At 45.0% G+C, this 23,217-nt stretch overlaps 1 protein-coding gene across 3 annotated transcripts in view; it reads left to right on the forward strand.

The window, feature by feature from the left end:
* LOC139578824 (thyroid hormone receptor alpha-like) overlaps positions 1-22,984 on the forward strand; it is a 73,085-nt gene extending 50,101 nt beyond the window's left edge. Inside the window, exons 4-11 of one of the 3 annotated variants that reach the window (XR_011675624.1) lie at positions 13,947-14,008; positions 15,214-15,335; positions 15,830-15,977; positions 16,130-16,335; positions 18,605-18,751; positions 19,615-19,873; positions 20,001-20,124; positions 20,232-20,353. Coding sequence is in view for 2 of the 3 variants with exons in the window: in XM_071406880.1 (XP_071262981.1) it covers positions 8,112-8,143; positions 13,947-14,008; positions 15,214-15,335; positions 15,830-15,977; positions 16,130-16,335; positions 18,605-18,751; positions 19,615-19,873; positions 20,232-20,482 (1,227 nt within the window). In the remaining variant the exon portion in view is untranslated. Of the gene's footprint in view, positions 1-7,360; positions 8,144-13,946; positions 14,009-15,213; positions 15,336-15,829; positions 15,978-16,129; positions 16,336-18,604; positions 18,752-19,614; positions 19,874-20,000; positions 20,125-20,231 lie in introns of those variants that run through there. The other 2 variants (XM_071406880.1, XM_071406879.1) reach the window with 2 other exon arrangements.
* The last annotated feature ends 233 nt before the right edge of the window (positions 22,985-23,217 follow it).

The following is a 23,217-nucleotide window of genomic DNA, read 5'->3' on the forward strand; positions in this document are numbered from 1 at the left end:
GCCGAAGTCGAGGATCGGTAGGATAGTCAGTTTTACTAGGGTAAGTTTGGCGGCGTGAGTGAAGGAGGCTTTGTTGCGAAATAGAAAGCCGACTCTAGATTTGATTTTGGATTGGAGATGTTTGATATGAGTCTGGAAGGAGAGTTTGCAGTCTAGCCAGACACCTAGGTACTTATAGATGTCCACATATTCTAGGTCGGAACCGTCCAGGGTGGTGATGCTAGTCGGGCGTGCGGGTGCAGGCAGCGAACGGTTGAAAAGCATGCATTTGGTTTTACTAGCGTTTAAGAGCAGTTGGAGGCCACGGAAGGAGTGTTGTATGGCATTGAAGCTCGTTTGGAGGTTAGATAGCACAGTGTCCAAGGAAGGGCCAGAAGTATACAGAATGGTGTCGTCTGCGTAGAGGTGAATCAGGGAATCGCCCGCAGCAAGAGCAACATCATTGATATATACAGAGAAAAGAGTCGGCCCGAGAATTGAACCCTGTGGTACCCCCATAGAGACTGCCAGAGGACCGGACAACATGCCCTCCGATTTGACACACTGAACTCTGCAAAGTAGTTGGTGAACCAGGCAAGGCAGTCATTAGAAAAACCGAGGCTACTGAGTCTGCCGATAAGAATATGGTGATTGACAGAGTCGAAAGCCTTGGCCAGGTCGATGAAGACGGCTGCACAGTACTGTCTTTTATCGATGCCGGTTATGATATCGTTTAGTACCTTGAGCGTGGCTGAGGTGCACCCGTGACCGGCTCGGAAACCGGATTGCACAGCGGAGAAGGTACGGTGGGATTCGAGATGGTCAGTGATCTGTTTGTTGACTTGGCTTTCGAAGACCTTAGATAGGCAGGGCAGGATGGATATAGGTCTGTAACAGTTTGGGTCCAGGGTGTCTCCCCCTTTGAAGAGGGGGATGACCGCGGCAGCTTTCCAATCCTTGGGGATCTCAGATGATACGAAGGAGAGGTTGAACAGGCTGGTAATAGGGGGTGCGACAATGGCGGCGGACAGTTTCAGAAATAGGGGGTCCAGATTTTCAAGCCCAGCTGATTTGTATGGGTCCAGGTTTTCCAGCTCTTTCAGAACATCTGCTATCTGGATTTTGGTAAAGGAGAAGCTGGGGAGGCTTGGGCGAGTAGCAGCGGGGGGGGGCGGGGCTGTTGGCCAAGGTTGGAGTCGCCAGGAGGAAGGCATGGCCAGCCATTGAGAAATGCTTGTTGAAGTTTTCGATTATCACGGATTTATCGGTGGTGACCGTGTTACCTAGCCTCAGTGCAGTGGGCAGCTGGGAGGAGGTGCTCTTGTTCTCCATGGACTTTACAGTATCCCAGAACTTTTTGGAGTTAGAGCTACAGGATGCAAATTTCTGCTTGAAAAAGCTGGCCTATGCTTTCCTGACTGACTGCGTGTATTGGTTCCTGACTTCCCTGAACAGTTGCATATCGCGGGGGCTCTTCGATGCTATTGCAGTTCGCCACAGGATGTTTTTGTGCTGGTCGAGGGCAGTCAGGTCTGGAGTGAACCAAGGGCTATATCTGTTCTTAGTTCTGCATTTTTTGAACGGAGCATGCTTGTCTAATATGGTGAGGAAGTAACTTTTAAAGAATGACCAGGCATCCTCAACTGACGGGATGAGGTCAATATCCTTCCAGGGTACCCGGGCCAGGTTGATTAGAAAGGCCTGCTCGCAGAAGTGTTTTAGGGAGCGTTTGACAGTGATGAGGGGTGGTCGTTTGACCGCGGACCCATAGCGGATACAGGCAATGAGGCAGTGATCGCTGAGATCTTGATTGAAGACAGCAGGTGTATTTGGAGGGCAAGTTGGTCAGGATAATGTCTATTAGGGTGCCCATGTTTACGGATTTAGGGTTGTACCTGGTGGGTTCCTTGATGATTTGTGTGAGATTGAGGGCATCTAGCTTAGATTGTAGGACTGCCGGGGTGTTAAGCATATCCCAGTTTAGGTCACCTAACAGAACAAACTCTGAAGCTAGATGGGGAGCGATCAATTCACAGATGGTGTCCAGGGCACAGCTGGGAGCTGAGGGGGGTCGGTAGCAGGCGGCAACAGTGAGAGACTTATTTCTGGAGAGATTAATTTTTAAAATTAGAAGTTCGAACTGTTTGGGCATAGACCTGGAAAGTATGACAGAACTTTGCAGGCTATCTCTGCAGTAGATTGCAACTCCTCCCCCTTTGGCAGTTCTATCTTGACGGAAAGTGTTATAGTTGGGTATGGAAATCTCAGAATTTTTGGTGGCCTTCCTAAGCCAGGATTCAGACACGGCAAGGACATCAGGGTTGGCAGAGTGTGCTAAAGCGGTGAGTAAGACAAACTTAGGGAGGAGGCTTCTGATGTTGACATGCATGAGGCCAAGGCTTTTTCGATCACAGACGTCAACAAATGAGGCTGCCTGGGGACATGCAGGGCCTGGGTTTACCTCCACATCACCCGAGGAACAGAGGAGTAGTAGGATGAGGGTGCGGCTAAAGGCTATCAAAACTGGTCGCCTAGAGCGTTGGGGACAAGGAATAAAAGGAGCAGATTTATGGCCGTGGTAGAATAGATTCTGGGCATAATGTGCAGACAGGGGTATGGTGGGGCACGGGTACTGCGGAGGCAAGCCCAGGCACTGGGTGATGATAAGAGAGGTTGTATCTCTGGACATGCTGGTCTCAATGGGTGAGGTCACCGCATGTGTGGGAGGTGGGACAAAGGAGATATCAGAGGTACGGAGAGTGGAACTACGGGGTCCATTGCAAACCAAAACAATGATAACTAGCCTGAACAACAGTATACAAGGCATATTGATATTTGAGAGAGACATACAGTAAGGCATAAAGTGATTGCAGGTCTTGATTGGGAGAGCTAGCTAAAACAACAGGTGAGATAACAGCAGCTAGTCAGCTAACACAGCAACAGCAGGTAAAAATGGCGACGACTAGGCAGAGAGGGTCGGATTAACTACACACAGAGCCTGAGTTAAAACACAGAGCCGACAGATAAAACACAAATAAACAGAATGGAGTACCGTGAATTAATGGACAGTCCGGCAGGCATCAGCTATGTAGCCAAGTGATCATAGTGTCCAGGTGGGCAGCCGTAGATGGAGCAGGGAGGCCGCGACTAAGCTAGCACGCGGCGATTAAAGTTAGTAGCCCGGGGGGTGGTCTGCTCAGACGGAGGGGGTCTGCTCAGACGGAGGCCGGTTGAGGGCACAGCGGATGGGGTATTTGTCTGCAGACCAGACGTGGTCGTGTCGACAGAGAATCCAAGCCGGATGGCGAAAGAGAGGTTGTGATTGTAGAATTGTGTTTGCTAACTGGTGCTAGCTTCGTGGCAGTGGCGCTAGCTGTGAGGATCAGAAGTAGTGGCTCAGGGATTACGGCAGGAATCCGGCGTTGTTGTCGAGAGACAGTCCGATGCTGGTAAATTGGTGAGTAATATCCAGGCTAATAACAGGGCTGGTGTCTGTGCAGAAGGTAAAAGCTGCTAGCAGCGGCTAAAAATGGCTAAATAGCTTGTAGCTGATTAGCTGGTTAGCTACTGGGGGTTCTTGAATGTGTTCCAAAGTTAAAAAATAATAGCGATTCCGTATCACATTGGGTGAGGTAGGTTACCGGAAGGTATAAACGAATTAAAAATCGAAAAGAGATAGATTTTTTTTTTTTATATATATACAAGAAATACGAAAAATACAAACGTACATGAGAGGACTAAACAAACACGTCTACACTGCTACGCCATCTTGGACCATGCTGATGATGATGATCATTATGATCATGATCATTGCTTCAACAAAGTACGGCGTAAAGGGTCTGAATACTTATGTAAATATGATATTTCAGTTTTTTATTCTTAATAAATCTGCATCATTTCTAAAAAACAGTTTTTGCTCTGTCATTGTGGGTATTGTGTGTAGATTGATGGAATAAAAACAATTTAAGGCTGTAATGTAACAAAATGTTGAAAAAGTCAAGGTGTCTGAATACTTTACGAATACACTGTATAGTGTGTACTGTATATACAGTGCCTAAAAGTATTCACACCCCTGTACTTTTTCCACATTTTGTTATACTACAGCCTGAATAAAAAAAAATACCCCATGATGGAAAAGTGGACTTACGTTTTTCAAAATGTTTACAAATTAATAAAATATCAAAAGCTGAAATGTCAAGTGTTCAACCCCTTTGTTATGGCAAGCCTAAATAAGTACAGGAGTAAAGGTGTTAATGTGCTTAACAAATCACATAATAAGTTGCATAAACTCACTCTGTGTGCAGTAATAGTGTTTAACATGATTTTTGCATGACTACTTCATCTCTGTAACCCACACATAAAATATCTGTAAGGTCTCTGTCGAGCAGTGAATTTCAAGCAGATTCAACCACAAATACCTATTGGTAGATACAAAAATAAATAAGTAAAAGCAGAAGTTGAATATTTCCTTGAGCATGGTAATATTAATTACACTTTGCATTGTGTATCACTACAACCAGTCACAACAAAGATACAGGCATCCTTTCTAACTCAGTTGCTGGTGAGGAAGGAAACAACTCAGGGATTTCACCGTGAGGCCAATGGTGAATTTAAAACAGTTACATAGTTTAATGTCTGTGATAGGAGAAAACTGAAGATGGATCAACAACATTGTAGTTACTCAACAATACTAACCTAATTGACAGTGAAAACAAGGAAGCCTGTACAAAATTAAAATATTCCAAAACATGCATCCTGTTTGCAACAAGGCACTAAAGTAGTGCTGCAAAAAATGTGGCAAAGGAAATAACTTTTCCAAGCGTAGTGTTAGCTGCATCTTGTTATGGGTATGCTTGTAATCTTTAAGGACCTGAGATGTTTTCAGGATAAAAAAAGAAAGTGAATGAAGCTAAAGCAAAATCCTACAGGCAAGATCCTAGAGAAAAAGCTGGTTCAGTGTGCTTTCCACCAGACACTAGGAGATGAATTGACTTTTCAGCAGGACACCAACCTAAAACACAAGGCCAAATCTACACTGGAGTTGATTGCCAAGAAGACAGTGAATGTTCCTGAGTGACCGAGTTACAGTTTTGACTTAAATCTACTTGAAAATCTATGGCAAGACCTGAAAATGGTTGTCTAGCAATGATCAACAACCAATTTGACAGAGCTTGAAGACTTTTGAAAATAATAATCGGCAAATGTTGCACAATCCAGGCGTAGAAAACTCTTAGACTTACCCAGAAAGACTCACAGCTGTAATCGCTGCCAAATGTGCTTTTACAAAGTATTGACTCTGGTGTGAATACTTATGTAAATTAGATATTTATGTATTTCTTTTTCATTACATTTGCAAACATTTCTAAAAACATGTTTTCACTTTGCAAAGCTGTCAAGGCAAAGGGTGTCTACTTTGAGGAATCTAAAATATAACATATTTTGATTTGTTTAACACTTTTTTGGGTTACTACATGATTCCATATGTGTTATTTCATAGTTTTGAAGTCTTCACTATTATTCTACAATGTAGAAAATGTATGTAGAAAAAAAACTTGAATTAGTAGGTGTGTCCAAACTTTTGACTGGTACTGTATATACACACTGAACAAAAATATAAATGCAACCTGTAAAGTGTTGGTCCCAGGTTTCATGAGCTGAATTAAAGATTCCCAAAATCTACGCAACAAAAAGCTTATTTCCCTCAAATGTTGTGCCCAAATTTGTTTAGATCCCTGTTGGTGAGAATTTTTCTTTTGACAAAAGAATCCATCCACCTGACAGGTGTGGCATATCAAGAAGCTGATTAAACAGCATGATCATTACAGAGGTGCACCTTGTGCTGGGGACAAAAAAAGGCCAATAAAATGTGCAGTTTTGTCATACAACACAATGCCACAAGTTTTGAGGGATCATGCAATTAGCATGCTAACTGTATGAATGTCTACCAGAGCTGCTGCCAGATAATTTTATGTTAATTTCTCTACCATAAGCCGCCTCCAACGTCAACTAGTCAACTAGCTCTATGCAAAGGAGACGTGTTGTGCTGCATGAGGCAAATGATGGTCACACCAGATACTGACTGGTTTATTTCAATTGACTGATTACCTTATATGAACTGTAATTCAGTAAAATCTTAAATTGTCACACATTACGTTTATATTTCTGTTCAGTGTATATATAAAAAACTGCTTGTGTTTCAGTTTGTGCTTTCTCTAAATTCAACACTGGCAGTGAATTTCAAAAGACTGAGCACTAAGAGCAATTGATAAAACACATATTTATATTATTGATCAATCAAACACATTTACCTATTTTATTTTCCTTTGTAACACCATTCAAAGACAATCATTGGAATGCTTACCAGGTGTTACATAAAAATGTCACAACATGGTAGCTGTGGGTCCTATTGTATTCTACAATCTCCATGATTACATAAGCAAAGCCTCTGTGATTTGGGATTAAAGATCAAGTAATTCTGAGGGGGAGGACTGAGGGATTTTGAGAAGGGAAGGATGGAACAGAGAGAGGCAGAGGTTTCTTCTAAAGCTCTGTCACAAGGTGATAGTTATCACTAGGGATGCATGATATATCGGTAAGCATATCGGAATCGGCCGATATTAGCTAAAATGCCAACATCGGCATCGGCCCGGTGTCTAGTTTAACGCCGATGTGCAAAACCGATGTCAAAGCTGACGTGCATAGCTATATAACGTAGGTAGATGACGTAATGACGCCACGTAAAATATAGCGCTACACGCGCAACAAAGCATTCCTAACCTAGCCCACAATGTCTGCTGTGTGGATCAAGCAGTTAACAAGTCGAGCAGTCATTTGAAAGAGTAAGAAAATTTCAGCGAGACAACTCAAAGGCGAAATCCATTAACACCAAGATAATGGAATTCATTGCCCTTGACAATCAACCGTTCTCTGTCGTTTGTGATGTTGGCTTTCGCTGACTGGTAGAGCACCGGTACACACTACCAAGTGCGCTATTTTTCAGATGTTCCCCTACCGGAGTTACACAGTATTGTTGAAACTCACATCCATGAGCTACTTGCTATGGGCGTCACTGCTATTAGCTTCACGACTGATATTTGGACTAGCGATGTCAGCCCCATGAGCATTGAGTCTGACAGCACAGTGGATCGATGAGAATTTCCTACTGAGGAAAGCCGTATTGCATGCTCAAGAATGTGCTGGTTATCATACCGCTGCTGACATTTCAATGGCATTTGAGAACATGTTTGAAACTTGAAAACATGAACACTCCTAGCTCTATTCAAACAACTGACTCGAGAAATAAGCTCAACTGCGTCTGCAGCAGACGTGATACCCTGTCATGGCATTGAAACGACTGCTCAACAAAAATTCCAACACAGACCGTCGAGTTTACTTATAAAAGTACTCTACTAGAGGTTGTGAACTAGCGATTCGGTGGCATCTCTCTGAGCCTCTACTGTGTCGCCCCCATGCTCGATGCTAGGTACAAGGACCGCTACTTTGATGCAGACAAACAGGGTTTACGTGAAATGTTAGACAGCTGGACAAGATGGAAACGGACACAGTGACAGTGCGCACAGAGCTGAAACTTCACTGCTTGACATGTATGATGAAATCCTGGTTGAGACTGAACAATGAAACAGCACAGCAAGTAAGTGAAAGAAATAGGTTTTGATTATGTTTTACTGGTAATGGGGACATACGTAAATGCCAGCAAAATAACTTTTTTGTTTGTGTTTTAAACTATTTCATTGTACTAGAATGCTTAAAAGGCCGCTAAAATTTTAAATATCGGTTATGGGTATCGGCCAAACGTTTCATATAGGTGCATCCCTAGTTATAACTAATTGGCTGTCATCAGGGGGAAGGGGTCAACAGATGAAAGCATGAGCGAGAGAGGGATGGATAGAGAGAGAGATGGAAAGAGGGAGAGAGGTTGGGAGAGTGAAAGCAAAGCAACTACTCCCTTCCAGAAAAGGAAAGGGAAAGCAAGTGGGAGGGAGTGTGAGAGAGAGAGTAGTGAGAGCTGAAGCACCCAGCCAACATCACAGCATCCCAGATACTGTACCGAGAGGATCGCTCTGGAAGGATATACTATTCAGATCTCTCAGGGGGATATACAGACTGCAGCCATGCATATTCTGCAACCCTACTGCATCAACAGGTGTGTGTGCGTGTGAGCATATGACAGCCAATGCCAAGTTTCACATTTGAAGAGGAGGATAAACCATTTTGGGAATAACATATCTCTGATGGAGAAGGGGAGAGAGGGAACCGGGAGAGATTGAATGGAGAAATGGGTAGAGAAGGGACAGGTAGAGAGGACGGAGAGGGGTATAGAGGAGGAGAGACGATGGAAAATCACTGAACTCACATTGAAGGCAATGTGCTAAGCCAATCATAACTCTCACTTAAACTGTAACGTGATGTTATATAAAGATAGACCAGTCATTTAGATGAAGCACAATTTAGGGATACTTGACGGAGGTTGATCTGTAAAACTGTCATACATGGATGAATGATGGTGTCAAGGGAATTAGTCTCCTTGTGACGCCTGTACATGTGTGTGTGTGCACGAGCATGGTTAAGTGAATGTCCTGGCACGTCTCTCTCCACATAACCACAGAACCCTTGAGGCTGAGTGAATGAAAGAGCCAAAAACTAATGGTGTTGTTAGGGAGTGACTGTGTATTATATTGACCATGTCAGAGAGGATATGGATAGAGAAAGACACAGGGATCTGTCCAGGACAGAGAAAGAGCTCTGTCCTTATGAAACTAGCCTGATCTGACAAGTGAAGTGAAAGGAAGCGTGAGTGCACTGGTCAGCCTGCTTGACCAGGCGAAAGAAAACAGTTCCTCCTAAAGGGAGCAGCAGCACACGTCAATGACTTTGATGTTAAAATACATTTACATTTACCTAGTGTGGCAGGCTAGATAACGTTTTAGCTAATGTTAGCGTAGCTAGTGCTAGCTACCTCATTACAACTTAGTTAGGTCGTAACTCATACAAGTGTATTGTCCAGATACTGCTGGTTATGTAACATTATCATTTGATAATACTAGTGGGGTAGGCTAGCTAGCTACTCTAGCTAATGTTGGCTAGATTTATTTTTTAAACTTTTATTTAACTAGGCAAGTCAGTTAAGAACAAATTATTATTTTCAATAACGGCCTATGAACAGTGCCTTGTTCAGGGGCAGAATGACCGATTTTTACGGGGATTTGATCTTGCAAACTTCCGGTTACTAGTCCAACACTCTAACCACTAAGTTACCTGCCGCCCCTACCTGTCGCCGTTAGATAGCTAATGTTAGCTTACAAGTTGGATTTGCAAGTTAGTTTACATTTACATTTACATTTAAGTCATTTAGCAGACGCTCTTATCCAGAGCGACTTACAAGTTGGTGCATTCACCTTATGATGTCCAGTGGAACAAACACTTTACAATAGTGCATCTAACTCTAAGGGGGGGGGGGGGGGTTAGAAGGATTACTTTATCCTATCCTAGGTATTCCTTAAAGAGGTGGGGTTTCAGGTGTCTCCGGAAGGTGGTGATTGATTCCGCTGACCTGGCGTCGTGGGGGAGTTCGTTCCACCATTGGGGTGCCAGAGCAGCGAACAGTTTTGACTGGGCTGAGCGGGAGCTGTACTTCCTCAGAGGTAGGGAGGCGAGCAGGCCAGAGGTGGATGAACGCAGTGCCCTTGTTTGGGTGTAGGGCCTGATCAGAGCCTGAAGGTACGGAGGTGCCGTTCCCCTCACAGCTCCGTAGGCAAGCACCATGGTCTTGTAGCGGATGCGAGCTTCAACTGGAAGCCAGTGGAGAGAGCGGAGGAGCGGGGTGACGTGAGAGAACTTGGGAAGGTTGAACACCAGACGGGCTGCGGCGTTCTGGATGAGTTGTAGGGGTTTAATCGCACAGGCAGGGAGCCCAGCCAACAGCGAGTTGCAGTAATCCAGACGGGAGATGACAAGTGCCTGGATTAGGACCTGCGCCGCTTCCTGCGTGAGGCAGGGTCGTACTCTGCGAATGTTGTAGAGCATGAACCTACAGGAACGGGTCACCGCCTTGATGTTGGTTGAGAACGACAGGGTGTTGTCCAGGATCACGCCAAGGTTCTTAGCGCTCTGGGAGGAGGACACAATGGAGTTGTCAACCGTGATGGCAAGATCATGGAACGGGCAGTCCTTCCCCGGGAGGAAGAGCAGCTCCGTCTTGCCGAGGTTCAGCTTGAGGTGGTGATCCGTCATCCACACTGATATGTCTGCCAGACATGCAGAGATGCGATTCGCCACCTGGTTATCAGAAGGGGGAAAGGAGAAGATTAATTGTGTGTCGTCTGCATAGCAATGATAGGAGAGACCATGTGAGGATATGACAGAGCCAAGTGACTTGGTGTATAGCGAGAATAGGAGAGGGCCTAGAACAGAGCCCTGGGGGACACCAGTGGTGAGAGCACGTGGTGCGGAGACAGATTCTCGCCACGCCACCTGGTAGGAGCGACCTGTCAGGTAGGACGCAATCCAAGCGTGGGCCGCGCCGGAGATGCCCAACTCGGAGAGGGTGGATAGGAGGATCTGATGGTTCACAGTATCAAAGGCAGCCGATAGGTCTAGAAGGATGAGAGCAGAGGAGAGAGAGTTAGCTTTAGCAGTGCGGAGCGCCTCCGTGACACAGAGAAGAGCAGTCTCAGTTGAATGACTAGTCTTGAAACCTGACTGATTTGGATCAAGAAGGTCATTCTGAGAGAGATAGCAGGAGAGCTGGCCAAGGACGGCACGTTCAAGAGTTTTGGAGAGAAAAGGAAGAAGGGATACTGGTCTGTAGTTGTTGACATCAGAGGGATCGAGTGTAGGTTTTTTCAGAAGGGGTGCAACTCTCGCTCTCTTGAAGGCGGAAGGGACGTAGCCAGCGGTCAAGGATGAGTTGATGAGCGAGGTGAGGTAGGGGAGAAGGTCTCCGGAAATGGTCTGGAGAAGAGAGGAGGGGATAGGGTCAAGCGGGCAGGTTGTTGGGCGGCCGGCCGTCACAAGACGCGAGATTTCATCTGGAGAGAGAGGGGAGAAAGAGGTCAAAGCACAGGGTAGGGCAGTGTGAGCAGAACCAGCGGTGTCGTTTGACTTAGCAAACGAGGATCGGATGTCGTCGACCTTCTTTTCAAAATGGTTGACGAAGTCATCCGCAGAGAGGGAGGAGGGGGGGGGGAGGATTCAGGAGGGAGGAGAAGGTGGCAAAGAGCTTCCTAGGGTTAGAGGCAGATGCTTGGAATTTAGAGTGGTAGAAAGTGGCTTTAGCAGCAGAGACAGAAGAGGAGAATGTAGAGAGGAGGGAGTGAAAGGATGCCAGGTCCGCAGGGAGGCGAGTTTTCCTCCATTTCCGCTCGGCTGCCCGGAGCCCTGTTCTGTGAGCTCGCAATGAGTCGTCGAGCCACGGAGCAGGAGGGGAGGACCGAGCCGGCCTGGAGGATAGGGGACATAGAGAGTCAAAGGATGCAGAAAGGGAGGAGAGGAGGGTTGAGGAGGCAGAATCAGGAGATAGGTTGGAGAAGGTTTGAGCAGAGGGAAGAGATGATAGGATGGAAGAGGAGAGAGTAGCGGGGGAGAGAGAGCGAAGGTTGGGACGGCGCGATACCATCCGAGTAGGGGCAGTGTGGGAAGTGTTAGATGAGAGCGAGAGGGAAAAGGATACAAGGTAGTGGTCAGAGACTTGGAGGGGAGTTGCAATGAGATTAGTGGAAGAACAGCATCTAGTAAAGATGAGGTCAAGCGTATTGCCTGCCTTGTGAGTAGGGGGGGAAGGTGAGAGGGCGAGGTCAAAAGAGGAGAGGAGTGGAAAGAAGGAGGCAGAGAGGAATGAGTCAAAGGTAGACGTGGGGAGGTTAAAGTCACCCAGAACTGTGAGAGGTGAGCCATCCTCAGGAAAGGAGCTTATCAAGGCGTCAAGCTCATTGATGAACTCTCCAAGGGAACCTGGGGGGCGATAAATGATAAGGATGTTAAGCTTGAAAGGGCTGGTAACTGTGACAGCATGGAATTCAAAGGAGGCGATAGACAGATGGGTCAGGGGAGAAAGAGAGAATGTCCACTTGGGGGAGATGAGGATCCCAGTGCCACCACCCCGCTGACCAGAAGCTCTCGGGGTGTGCGAGAACACGTGGGCAGACGAGGAGAGAGCGGTAGGAGTAGCAGTGTTATCTGTGGTAATCCATGTTTCCGTCAGTGCCAAGAAGTCGAGGGACTGGAGGGAAGCATAGGCTGAGATGAACTCTGCCTTGTTGGCCGCAGATCGGCAGTTCCAGAGGCTGCCGGAGACCTTGAACTCCACGTGGGTCGTGCGTGCTGGGACCACCAGGCAGCGGCCACGCGGTGTGAAGCGTTTGTGTGGTCTGTGCAGAGAGGAGAGAAGAGGGATAGACAGACACATAGTTGACAGGCTACAGAAGAGGCTACGCTAATGCAAAGGAGATTGGAATGACAAGTGGACTACACGTCTCGAATGTTCAGAAAGTTAAACTTACGTTGCAAGAAATCTTATTGACTAAAATGATACAGTGCTGCTTAAGTAGGCTAGCTAGCAGTGGCTGCGTTGTTGACTTAGTTTGAAAGTGTAGCTGGCTAGGTAGCCTCGGTAACTGGCTAGGTAACCTAGACAATTACTCAAAAACTACACAATTATCTTGACAGCAAAGACAACTATGTAGCTAGCTAACACTACACTAACCAAGTCGTTCCGTTGTAATGTAATGTAAATGTAATAGTCTCTACAGTGCTGCTATTCGGTAGACGGTAGACGTTGGCTAGCTGGCTAGCTGCTGGCTAGCTAGCAGTGTTTCCTACGTTAAGAGGGACGACAAATAGCTGGCTAGCTAACTTCGGTAAATTACGATAATTACTCTAAACTACACACTCTAAACCACACAATTATCTCGGATACGAAGACAGCAAAGACAACTATGTAGCTAGCTAACACTACGCTAATCAAGTCGTTCCGTTGAATGTAATAGTTTCTACAGTGCTGCTATTCGGTAGACGTTGGCTAGCTGGCTAGCTGCTGGCTAGCTGCTGGCTAGCTAGCAGTGTTTCCTACGTTAAGAGGGACGACAAATAGCTGGCTAGCTAACCTCGGTAAATTACGAAGACAGCAAAGACAACTATGTAGCTAGCTAACACTACACTAATCAAGTCGCTCCGTTGAATGTAATAGTTTCTACAGTGCTGCTATTCGGTAGACGGTGGACGTTGGCTAGCTGGCTAGCTGCTGGCCAGATAGCAGTGTTGACTAGCAGTGTTGACTACGTTAGGACGACGAATTACGATAATTACGATAAACTACACAATTATCTTTGATACAAAGACGGCTATGTAGCTAGCTAAAAAGAATTGCTAAGATCAGACAAATCAAACCGTTGTACTATAATGAAATGTAATGAAAAGTAATACTACCAGCGGCGCGAATTGTGAAATGCGACCACTCGCTCCAACCCGGAAGACAAAAATAAAACAGAAATACCCAAATAGATGTGTTGTAACATTGGGTATCAACTGATGGTAATGTGTGTGGTGTGTGCTAGGAAACCTCCATTTTCTAAGCAGAAACTACCTTTGTCTGATGAATTTTGTGATTCAATTGCACATATTTCTCTTTCTAGCTCCCCCCTCTGTTTCTAATGTCTCCCTCTCTCTCTCTCTTACTGTGAACCTAGTAACTGAATGACATTGGGGGATTTTCAGAAGAATATGTTGTTTGGGGGATGGGAGGTAGAAATGGTCAATGAAATGGTAATCAGCTTGTGAAGAGATTTGTATGGCTGCCATGCTTTGTAGTTGTCTTGTTTTGATCGTGTTTTGGGGATTTTTGGTTACAGGGCGGTTGGTGATTGGTTGGTGGGTGGTGGCTTGTATTTTGGAATGTTATTTTTTAAGGTGCTGGTTGTATGTTTGAATTAAAAAGTTAACCCCCCACCCAGGTGGCCCAATGGACCAAAAAGGAAGAGAAAGAACAGCACATGTTCATTGAAGAGCATGTCTGGTAAGTTCATGTACAAGCCATTGGCCACTATTCCTCTGTTTCTAATGTCTCCCTCTCTCTCTCTCTCTCTTACTGTGAACCTAGTAACTGAATGACATTGGGGGATTTTCAGAAGAATATGTTGTTTGGGGGATGGGAGGTAGAAATGGTCAATGAAATGGTAATCAGCTTGTGAAGAGATTTGTATGGCTGCCATGCTTTGTAGTTGTCTTGTTTTGATCGTGTTTTGATCGTGTTTTGGGGATTTTTGGTTACAGGGCGGTTGGTGATTGGTTGGTGGGTGGTGGCTTGTATTTTGGAATGTTATTTTCGATGCTCATTTACAAAAAAAATTATCATTTAGCTATGCTAAGCACTTACTCTCTAGCCACTCAGCCACATGCTTTGGATACCCTTCTATAAAGTATTTTTATGAGGGGTGAGTTTTAAACACACGACAGAATTCCTAGCTGGTCAGTGAAATCATTTTAAAAATATTTATTTTCTCTACTTAAACCATATGGTGTATTACAGTATGTGTAGAATCTGCCAAAGAATTGCTTTCAGTATTTTAGACTCAGATGCGGGCACGCGTTTCAGGAGATGAGTTGGAGAGAGAAACCATTTATTTTAAGTAGATTGTTCGAAAAGAAGGGATTCCAAGTTAGAATTGTCAGGAATAAATATGTTTCAGCTGTGTAGTCTTGGCACCGCCACACGGTAAATGTGTTTCTCTACTCTGAATACTTTAGGTGGTGAGTGACTTTAGGATTTCCCCTGGAGTGCTATTAGGTCAGGGTGTGTGGGTATATGTATGTATGTATGTATGTATGTGTATGTGTATGTGTGTGTGTGTGCGTGCGTGCGTGCGTGCGTGCGCGCGCGCGCCCGCCCACACAAGACACAGACAGACCTAATCAAACACACATACACACTTCTCCTGTACATGTGCTTTTGTTGCTCCCGTGCTAACACTTCTCTCTTCTCCTCTTCTTCCTCTCCTCCTCCTCCGCTCCCTCCCTCTCCTCTTCCTCATGTACTCCCTCTTCTTCCTTTCTCCTCCACTTTGTTTTTCCTCCTCCTTTGCTGCCTCTCTTCTCCTCCTCTTCCTCCTCCTGTACTCCCTCTTCTTCCTCTTTCTCCCTCTTTCCTCCTCTTCTCCCTCTTTCCTCCTCTTTCTTTCTCCTCCACTTCATCTCTCCTCCTCCTCTCAATCTCTCCCTCAGCACTGAGCCTCTCTGTCCCAGGATACATCCCCAGCTACTTGGAGAAGGATGAGCCGTGTGTGGTATGTGGAGACAAGGCCACTGGCTACCATTACCGCTGCATCACCTGCGAGGGCTGCAAGGTGAGAGACATGGCCCATGACTTGCCTGTAGGACTTCAAGGACTGGTTTGGTTACATTTTATATGACCTAAGCATTCCACGGTGACTACTAGGGAATAACCTGATTTTACTTTGTATATGCATTAAAGGAGGAAGTGTTAATTCACAAACTGTGTAAATTAATAATTTTATTTAACTTATCGACAATTATTCAAAAATTATTGACATATTATATTAGTGACATTTAAAAAATATATACAGTTGCATCCAAATACCGTATATTGTTACCCTTGCACTTTTCTTAAAGAATTCCCTATTTCTTCGATAAATAAGTTGAAATTGAAAAATAAACTTTGGTATCCACACCTTGTTATAGGATTTTCAACATTGCAGAACCAATTGTATTTTTCTAAACTTAGCCCCTAAGATAACAAACTACCAAAGTGGTTGATATAACGTCATTATGTTGATAACGTACTTTGAAATAACTAAGTTGATGCAAGCAATGTCCACAGGGTTTCTTCAGGCGCACAATCCAGAAGAACCTTCACCCGGCTTACTCCTGTAAGTACGATGGCTGCTGCATCATCGACAAGATCACAAGGAACCAGTGCCAACTGTGTCGCTTCAGGAAGTGCATCGCAGTTGGCATGGCCATGGACCGTGAGTGTCACACTCAATGAGTGTGGGACCATAAGTGTCAACCATATATTTCACAATATATCACACCTACCTTCTCACTGCTTTACATTTCCATTACTTCTACATTTAGCACTGAAATACAGTAGGTTCACAAAACAACTCTGTGTCCTTAGTGGTGCTGGATGACTCTAAGCGGGTAGCCAAGCGTCGTCTGATTGAGGAGAACCGGGAGAAGAGGAAGAAGGACGAGATCGTGAAGACTCTACAGACACGTCCGGAGCCCGACAGCTCGGAGTGGGAGCTGATCCGCCATGTGACAGAGGCCCACCACCACACCAACGCGCAGGGCTCCCACTGGAAACAGAAACGCAAGTTCCTGGTGAGATGCTAGGCTAATGCTATGCTAATCTAAAGTTGGCTAGGCTATAGGCTAAAATAGGATAGGCTAGGGCTAAGCGAGACTAAGTTAAGCTAATCAAAAACAGGTAGATTTGTGGGTGTACTCGGTTTACTCAGTAAATTAAAAATCTTCATAAAATAATGGTCCATTCACCAATTCGTGAATGGAGGTTTGACTCACTGGCTGAATTGCACAAGTCACATCTCCTTACTTATTGTTTTATGTCAGATAGTTGTTTTATGTCATCTGCAATGATTGGTTGAGGACTGCTTGTGACATACATAGGAATGCCACCTCCTGTGGGGAGACATTGCTTCGTACTAACAGTAGGAATGCCATTCAGAAAAGAACTTACTGAATCTGCCCTGTTGCCTAAGCAACCAATTCTACGTAGCCCCCTCTGAGAGGAAAGTACTTCCCCCATACACACGTGTCTCCTTAACGATGGTTGCCTTGGCGCTTAGGTCCAAACAGTTGTTGCCTGGCAACCAGGCCAAGAAGACATAGCACGCAGAGGCTATGTTAAAATGGTTTTATTGTTCAAAGTAAAGTTGACGTGGATCTGCTCAGAATGGATTGATCAGTGCATATCTGAGGTGTTGATAACAACAGCCTCGAAACCAAGCATAACAGAAGGAGCGCTGGTACAATCTCACGCACTCAATTACTCAGTACATCACCTCACTCACTCAGTACATCACCTCACTCACTCAGTACATCGTTTCACTCACTCACTCAGTACATCGTTTCACTCACTCACTCAGTACATCGTTTCACTCACTCACTCAGTACATCGTTTCACTCACTCACTCACTCAGTACATCGTTTCACTCACTCACTCAGTACATCAACTCGCACACGCGCACACACACAAACAGGCTGCACTGTGAAACCACACGTGCGGAGATCATCCGTTCACCTACTCTGCGTCTCACGGCGGTTGGAACCAAAAATCTCACATTTGGGCTCATCAGACCAAAGGACAGATTTCCATTGGTCTAATGTCCATTGCTCGTGTTTCTTGGCCCTAGCAAGTCTCTTCTTATTATGTGTGTCCTTTAGTAGTGGTTTCTTTGCAGCAATTCGACCATGAAGGCCTGATTCACACAGTCTCCTCTGAACAGTTGATGTTGAGATGTGTCTATTACTTGAACTCTGTAAAGCATTTATTTGGGCTGCAATTTCTGAGGCTGCTAACTCTAATTAACTTATCCTCTGCAGCAGAGGTAACTCTGGGTCTTCCTTTCCTGTGGCGATCCTCATGAGAGCCAGTTTCATCATAACGCTGGATGGTTTTATCGACAAAGTTCTTGAAATTTTCCGCATTTACTGACCTTCATGTCTTAAAGTAGTGATGGACTGTCGTTTCTCTTTGCATATTTGAGTTGTCCTTGCTATAATATGGACTTGGTCTTTTACCAAATAGGGCTATTTTCTGTATACCACCCCGACCTTGTCACAACACAACTGATTGTCTCAAACGCATTGAGGAAAGAAATTCCACAAATTAACTTTTAACAAGGAACACCTGTTAATTAGAATGCATTCCAGGTGACTACTTCATGAATCTGGTTGAGAGAATGCCAAGAGTGTTCAAAGCTGTCACCGAGGCAAGGGGTGGCTACTTTGAAGATTCTCAAATATAAAATATTTTTTAATTTGTTAAAATAATATTGGGTTACTACATGATTCCATATGTGTTGTTTTCATAGTTTTGATGTATTCACTATTATTCTACAATGTAGAAAATATAAAAAATAAAGAAAAACCCTTGAATGAGTAGGTGTGTCCAAACTTTTGACTGGTACTATATATTTGAAAATAAAGGTAGTGGAATATTGGAATGTATTTGGAAATACTCTTGGAAAGTACTCAAATACACACACATTTATTTTCAAGTACACATTTTTAAATACTCCATGCATTTGAACCCAGGTCTGTTAGGTCCTAGGGGTTTTTGAAATAATGTATTTGGAAACAACTATTTACAAATTGTTTCAATTAGTAGGCTATTTATAGGAAATCATTTAAAAATAGTTTCAAATACTTCAAATAGAAGTAGTTTATTTCTGCCACATTATTTGAAAATACTTAAATGCAATGAAAATAAGTATATAAATACAAAATACTTAAATGAGCATAAATTTGAACCCAGATCTGGTGACAACCGAAATATCAAACCAGAAGGTTGATTGATCTGCGTTTGCCCAGCGGGACAATTCATTAGACGCCATCTTTGTGTCCCCAGCCTGAGGACATAGGTCAGTCCCCCGGGGCTCCCACCCCAGACGGAGACAAGGTAGACCTGGAGGCCTTCAGCGAGTTCACCAAGATCATCACCCCCGCCATCACACGCGTCGTCGACTTTGCCAAAAAACTTACCATGTTCTCAGAGGTGGGTTTAAAGCGCTTTGTGTAGTGTGTGCCTGTGTGTTTTTGTGTAAGTTCCTGTGTGTATCGGTCTCTGTCCTGTGTCCTCATTTGGCCATGTGAGTCTCTAATGGGGCTCATCAACACACACTTGACTGTGATTACCTCCTCCTCTTTCTCCTCCTTCAGCAGAACTGTTTGTTATGGTGTGTCTGTCTGTTCATTCCTACGTGCGTGCGTTATTACACTTGTTATATTGTATATTCACCACTGCCGCCTCTATATGACTCATACTGCTCTATAATGAGGACATAATGCTGCTGTTTCACATACACATACACATACACACACACACAGTACTCACCTTCATCCACAGTCCCTGACAGACAGTCCCGAAAGGTTGTGATTCACCAGTTATGTAGTCTGTAGCTGGACTATCATTTATAAATAACTGTCTCACTGGCCAGCAGAGGAATAATGTTGCTAACTGTTGTGGTTATGGTAGCTGCTAGAATTACTGGATATTTAGTAACATGATCTCTCTGTTTGTTCCCAGGCTGTGTATAATGTACATATGCCCTATAGTTACCTTGTGAGACCTGGTGTGTGTGTGTGTGTGTGTGTGTGTGTGTGTGTGTGTGTGTGTGTGTGTGTGTGTGTGTGTGTGTGTGTGTGTGTGTGTGTGTGTGTGTGTGTGTGTGTGTGTGTGTGTGTGTGTGTGTGTGTGTGTGTGTGTGTGTGTGTGTGTGTGTGTGTGTGTTGACCTTAAGTGCTTTCTACTTCAGCTGACTATAGGTTTCCTCTCAGGCCCCTCACTGCCATGGGATGACCTGATTGTGTTTATGACGTGTACACTCTAACAGTCTCCCTCTCCTCTCCTCCCTCCAGCTGCCTTGTGAGGACCAGATCATCCTATTGAAAGGCTGCTGTATGGAGATCATGTCGCTTCGTGCCGCTGTGCGCTACGACCCAGAGAGCGAGACGCTTACCCTGAGCGGCGAGATGGCGGTGAAGAGGGAGCAGCTGAAGAATGGCGGGCTGGGCGTGGTGTCGGACGCCATCTTTGATTTGGGCAAGAGTCTGGCGCAGTTTAACCTGGACGACTCGGAGGTGGCCCTGCTGCAGGCGGTCCTCCTCATGAGCTCAGGTGAGGAGCCAGGGGGCTGTGAAAGGTTATAACAACTCTATGAACATACATAATAGCTATGAAAAGACATTAGTGATTTGAACAGACATATCAGCTCTATGAACAAACGCAACTGCTTTATTAACAGATAAAACAGTCAATCAATGGAAGGACATCAGAGGATCATAACCACTTCATGAACAGACATAACCACTTTAAGAACAGACATAACCACTTTATGAACGAAGAACAGCTGTATGAACACACTGAAGGTCTCCCTATGTTTGTAACATTTTATGAACAAGCTTCAATATCTCTACCATTTCTCTATTATTATTATTATTGGTCTTTAAAGGTATGTATTTTGCGATCCTCTCAGATCGTTCGGGCCTGACGTCGGTAGAAAAGATCGAGAAGTGCCAGGAGACGTACCTGCTTGCCTTCGAGCACTACATCAACCACCGCAAGCACAACATTCCCCACTTCTGGCCCAAGCTGCTGATGAAGGTGACAGACCTGAGGATGATCGGGGCGTGCCACGCCAGCCGCTTCCTCCACATGAAGGTGGAGTGTCCCAACGAACTCTTCCCTCCGCTCTTCCTGGAGGTCTTCGAGGACCAGGAAGTATGAACTGACCCCTGACTTTTGACCTGGAAGAGATAGAAGAGAGAGGGGGGAATTATGAGGGGGAAAGAAAAGGAGTAAAAATTGGCCTCTTTCCTCATTTTGTGAAACACAGTATCACCACCAGCAACACGGATAGTCACCAAGAAAAAAGTCACAGAGAAAAACAAAAAGGCTTTCTTTTGCATAGCCGTTTTGATGATTTGTTTCTGTCCCCTCCTGGCCGCACTTGGGGCTCTTGTGGCTGCTGGGCCCCACTTTGAGTTGGGTTGTGGGGCCCCCCTCTGAGTTGGGGTTCTCTGGCTGCACCCCCCCCCCCCCCCCCCCCCCCCTTCTGAGTTAATGGTCTGTGGCCGCGCTGTGCGTCTCTATCTAACAGGGAAGCTAACAGCCCTGAGCGGTGTTCTGCTCCTGTGTTGTTATACACCTGGTGCACATGTATGCAAACCCAAACCCCCGAGGTCTGGTTGGAGTACTGGTACTGGTGGAGCTCTGTGTTAGTGGAAGGCAATCACTCTGAGAGGCAGATGGTTGACACAAACATACACACTTACAATCACACAATTTTACAAAATCAAACCTCACACATACAGCTACTGATGTACATCTACATTCACCTAACACACACACACTACTATAGAAAAACATATTCATACAGTACATGGACTGACATAGCTTTTCAGAGCTGCCCATCACTCGAGGAGGGCAGATAGCTACTTTATTTTGTCCCACAATCGAGCTTCCATCAGGGGGCTCCACCCTCCAGCTCCCCTCTTCACCGGCCTCCTCACCAGCCTCCACTGGGACAGTTACCAAGTGTACCCCCACACTTCTCTCTTTTGGACTCTTCCCTTCCACCACTGATGTGCAGCCCAAACTCCTCCTAGCCAAGACGTGTACTCGTGAACCTACCTCATTTACACAGAGTTACACATATACCTCCCTTTATGACAATGCAAACACACATACCTATTTATGAATGCAAACAATATCCAATTTGTTGTGCAATAGTGCAAGTGTACCTGCATTTATATACGCAACCCTTTACCCTCACACATACAAGTACTGTATACCTATCTTACTGCATGTATACAGTACACCGGTCTACCTGCATGCACATACATACCTCTCTCAACCCGTATGCATATATAAATATACATACCTGTCAAGCTGAATACACATATATACAGTAAACATAACTGTCTACCTGTGTATATGTGTACCTCTCCTATACATACCTCTCTCTGTGTGTACACACACAATACAATAGTTTGCTGTTCTTTTACCTCGTATGACAGTTGATCCTCACCTAGGTTGTGTCATTCCACCCATCCCAAACCTCCACTACATCTCCCTTTTGGGCTGCACTGCACTTCCTGGTTGCAGATTGTGTGTGTCTCCTCTATGTTGCCCTGCCCATCACACAGGACTCCCGCCCCCTCTGATGTGGGATTGGTTGAGGGACCGGGGGGGTGTCACTGACAGATTCTACCTCACCTCTCATGTCAGAGCAGCTGCCCCTCTGAGTGCAAAACAAATACACTTCCACAGTTGCCAATATAGACCTGTTTGGTCCCCTACTACACCGTTCAGTATGGTTCTATGACCCCTGAAATGTGAGAGGCCGCAGATCTTTTACACTTTTTTCTTTTTGAAGTATTTTATCACACAGGACCAAGTCTCATACTGGATTCCTCTATGTATGTTCAAGACAGGACAAACAACAAACCCACTGGTGGTATAAATATTCTCTGTCTGATGACAAAACTTAAAGGAAACTTTATTTCGAAGGAAAAGACAGACAGTACACCTTGGAAGCCAAATGAGCTCAATGGACGGGCCAGGCCAAAGCGTTGTTATTGTGGTAAGAAAACACGAAAAAGACTCCAATCTTTAACTCAGTTCAGCAGTATTCACCTGTGGATGGATACCCTGGTTCTCAATGTGGCAGGTCCAAAGACAAGACCGAGAGTCCTAGCCGATGCAACCTGTCACATAATGTACTTTATACAGCATCATTCACAGTAGCAACCCCCTTTCTCCTAAAGTGTGAAAAGTGGTTGCCCCAGAGAGCCACAAAGCCTTTGAGATGACTCTCTGATTGTCCTCCCCACACATCCAATCCTACACCCAGCCAGCTATGAGCTTTCGCTACATGTCCCCCTCCCCTCTCCTTCAAAGCCATTGATGGGTATTTGTTTTGCACTAAAGTGATGTCTCCCCCTGTGTTTTCCCTGTATATGCCTTCTGTTGCTATACCTCCCTTCTCCTGCAGTCTTACCCTAATCCCTAGCTTCAGCACGGTGCCTAACATTCTGTCACTAAACACACACACACACACACACACACACACACACTCTCTCAGTATTACCACAAGGGGATTTAAAGGAACCTAGAAAATAGGATGTCATTCAAACACATGCGCAGAGATGTGATATGGCTCACTTGAAAAAGAGATGCCGATCTCAATGTGACTTTAATGCTTAAATAAAGGATACATAAAAGATATGCAGCATAATGATAATCAACTCTTTATCACTGTGAATGAGCCAGGCTTTGACCAGACGGTTGGTTTGGATAAGGTGTAGAATAGGGTTGGCTTTAGCTGGGAACGACATGGAAATGTTCCCCAGAGGGGTCGTGATTAACAACATGTAGAAGAAAGGGGAGCTTTTCCACACAGCCAGTGGTCCCCAGACTACTGACAATCTCACACAGAATCAGACTCACCAGCACCGCAG

This window comes from Salvelinus alpinus, chromosome 6 (assembly GCF_045679555.1).
Source record: "Salvelinus alpinus chromosome 6, SLU_Salpinus.1, whole genome shotgun sequence".
NCBI lineage: Eukaryota > Metazoa > Chordata > Actinopteri > Salmoniformes > Salmonidae > Salvelinus > Salvelinus alpinus.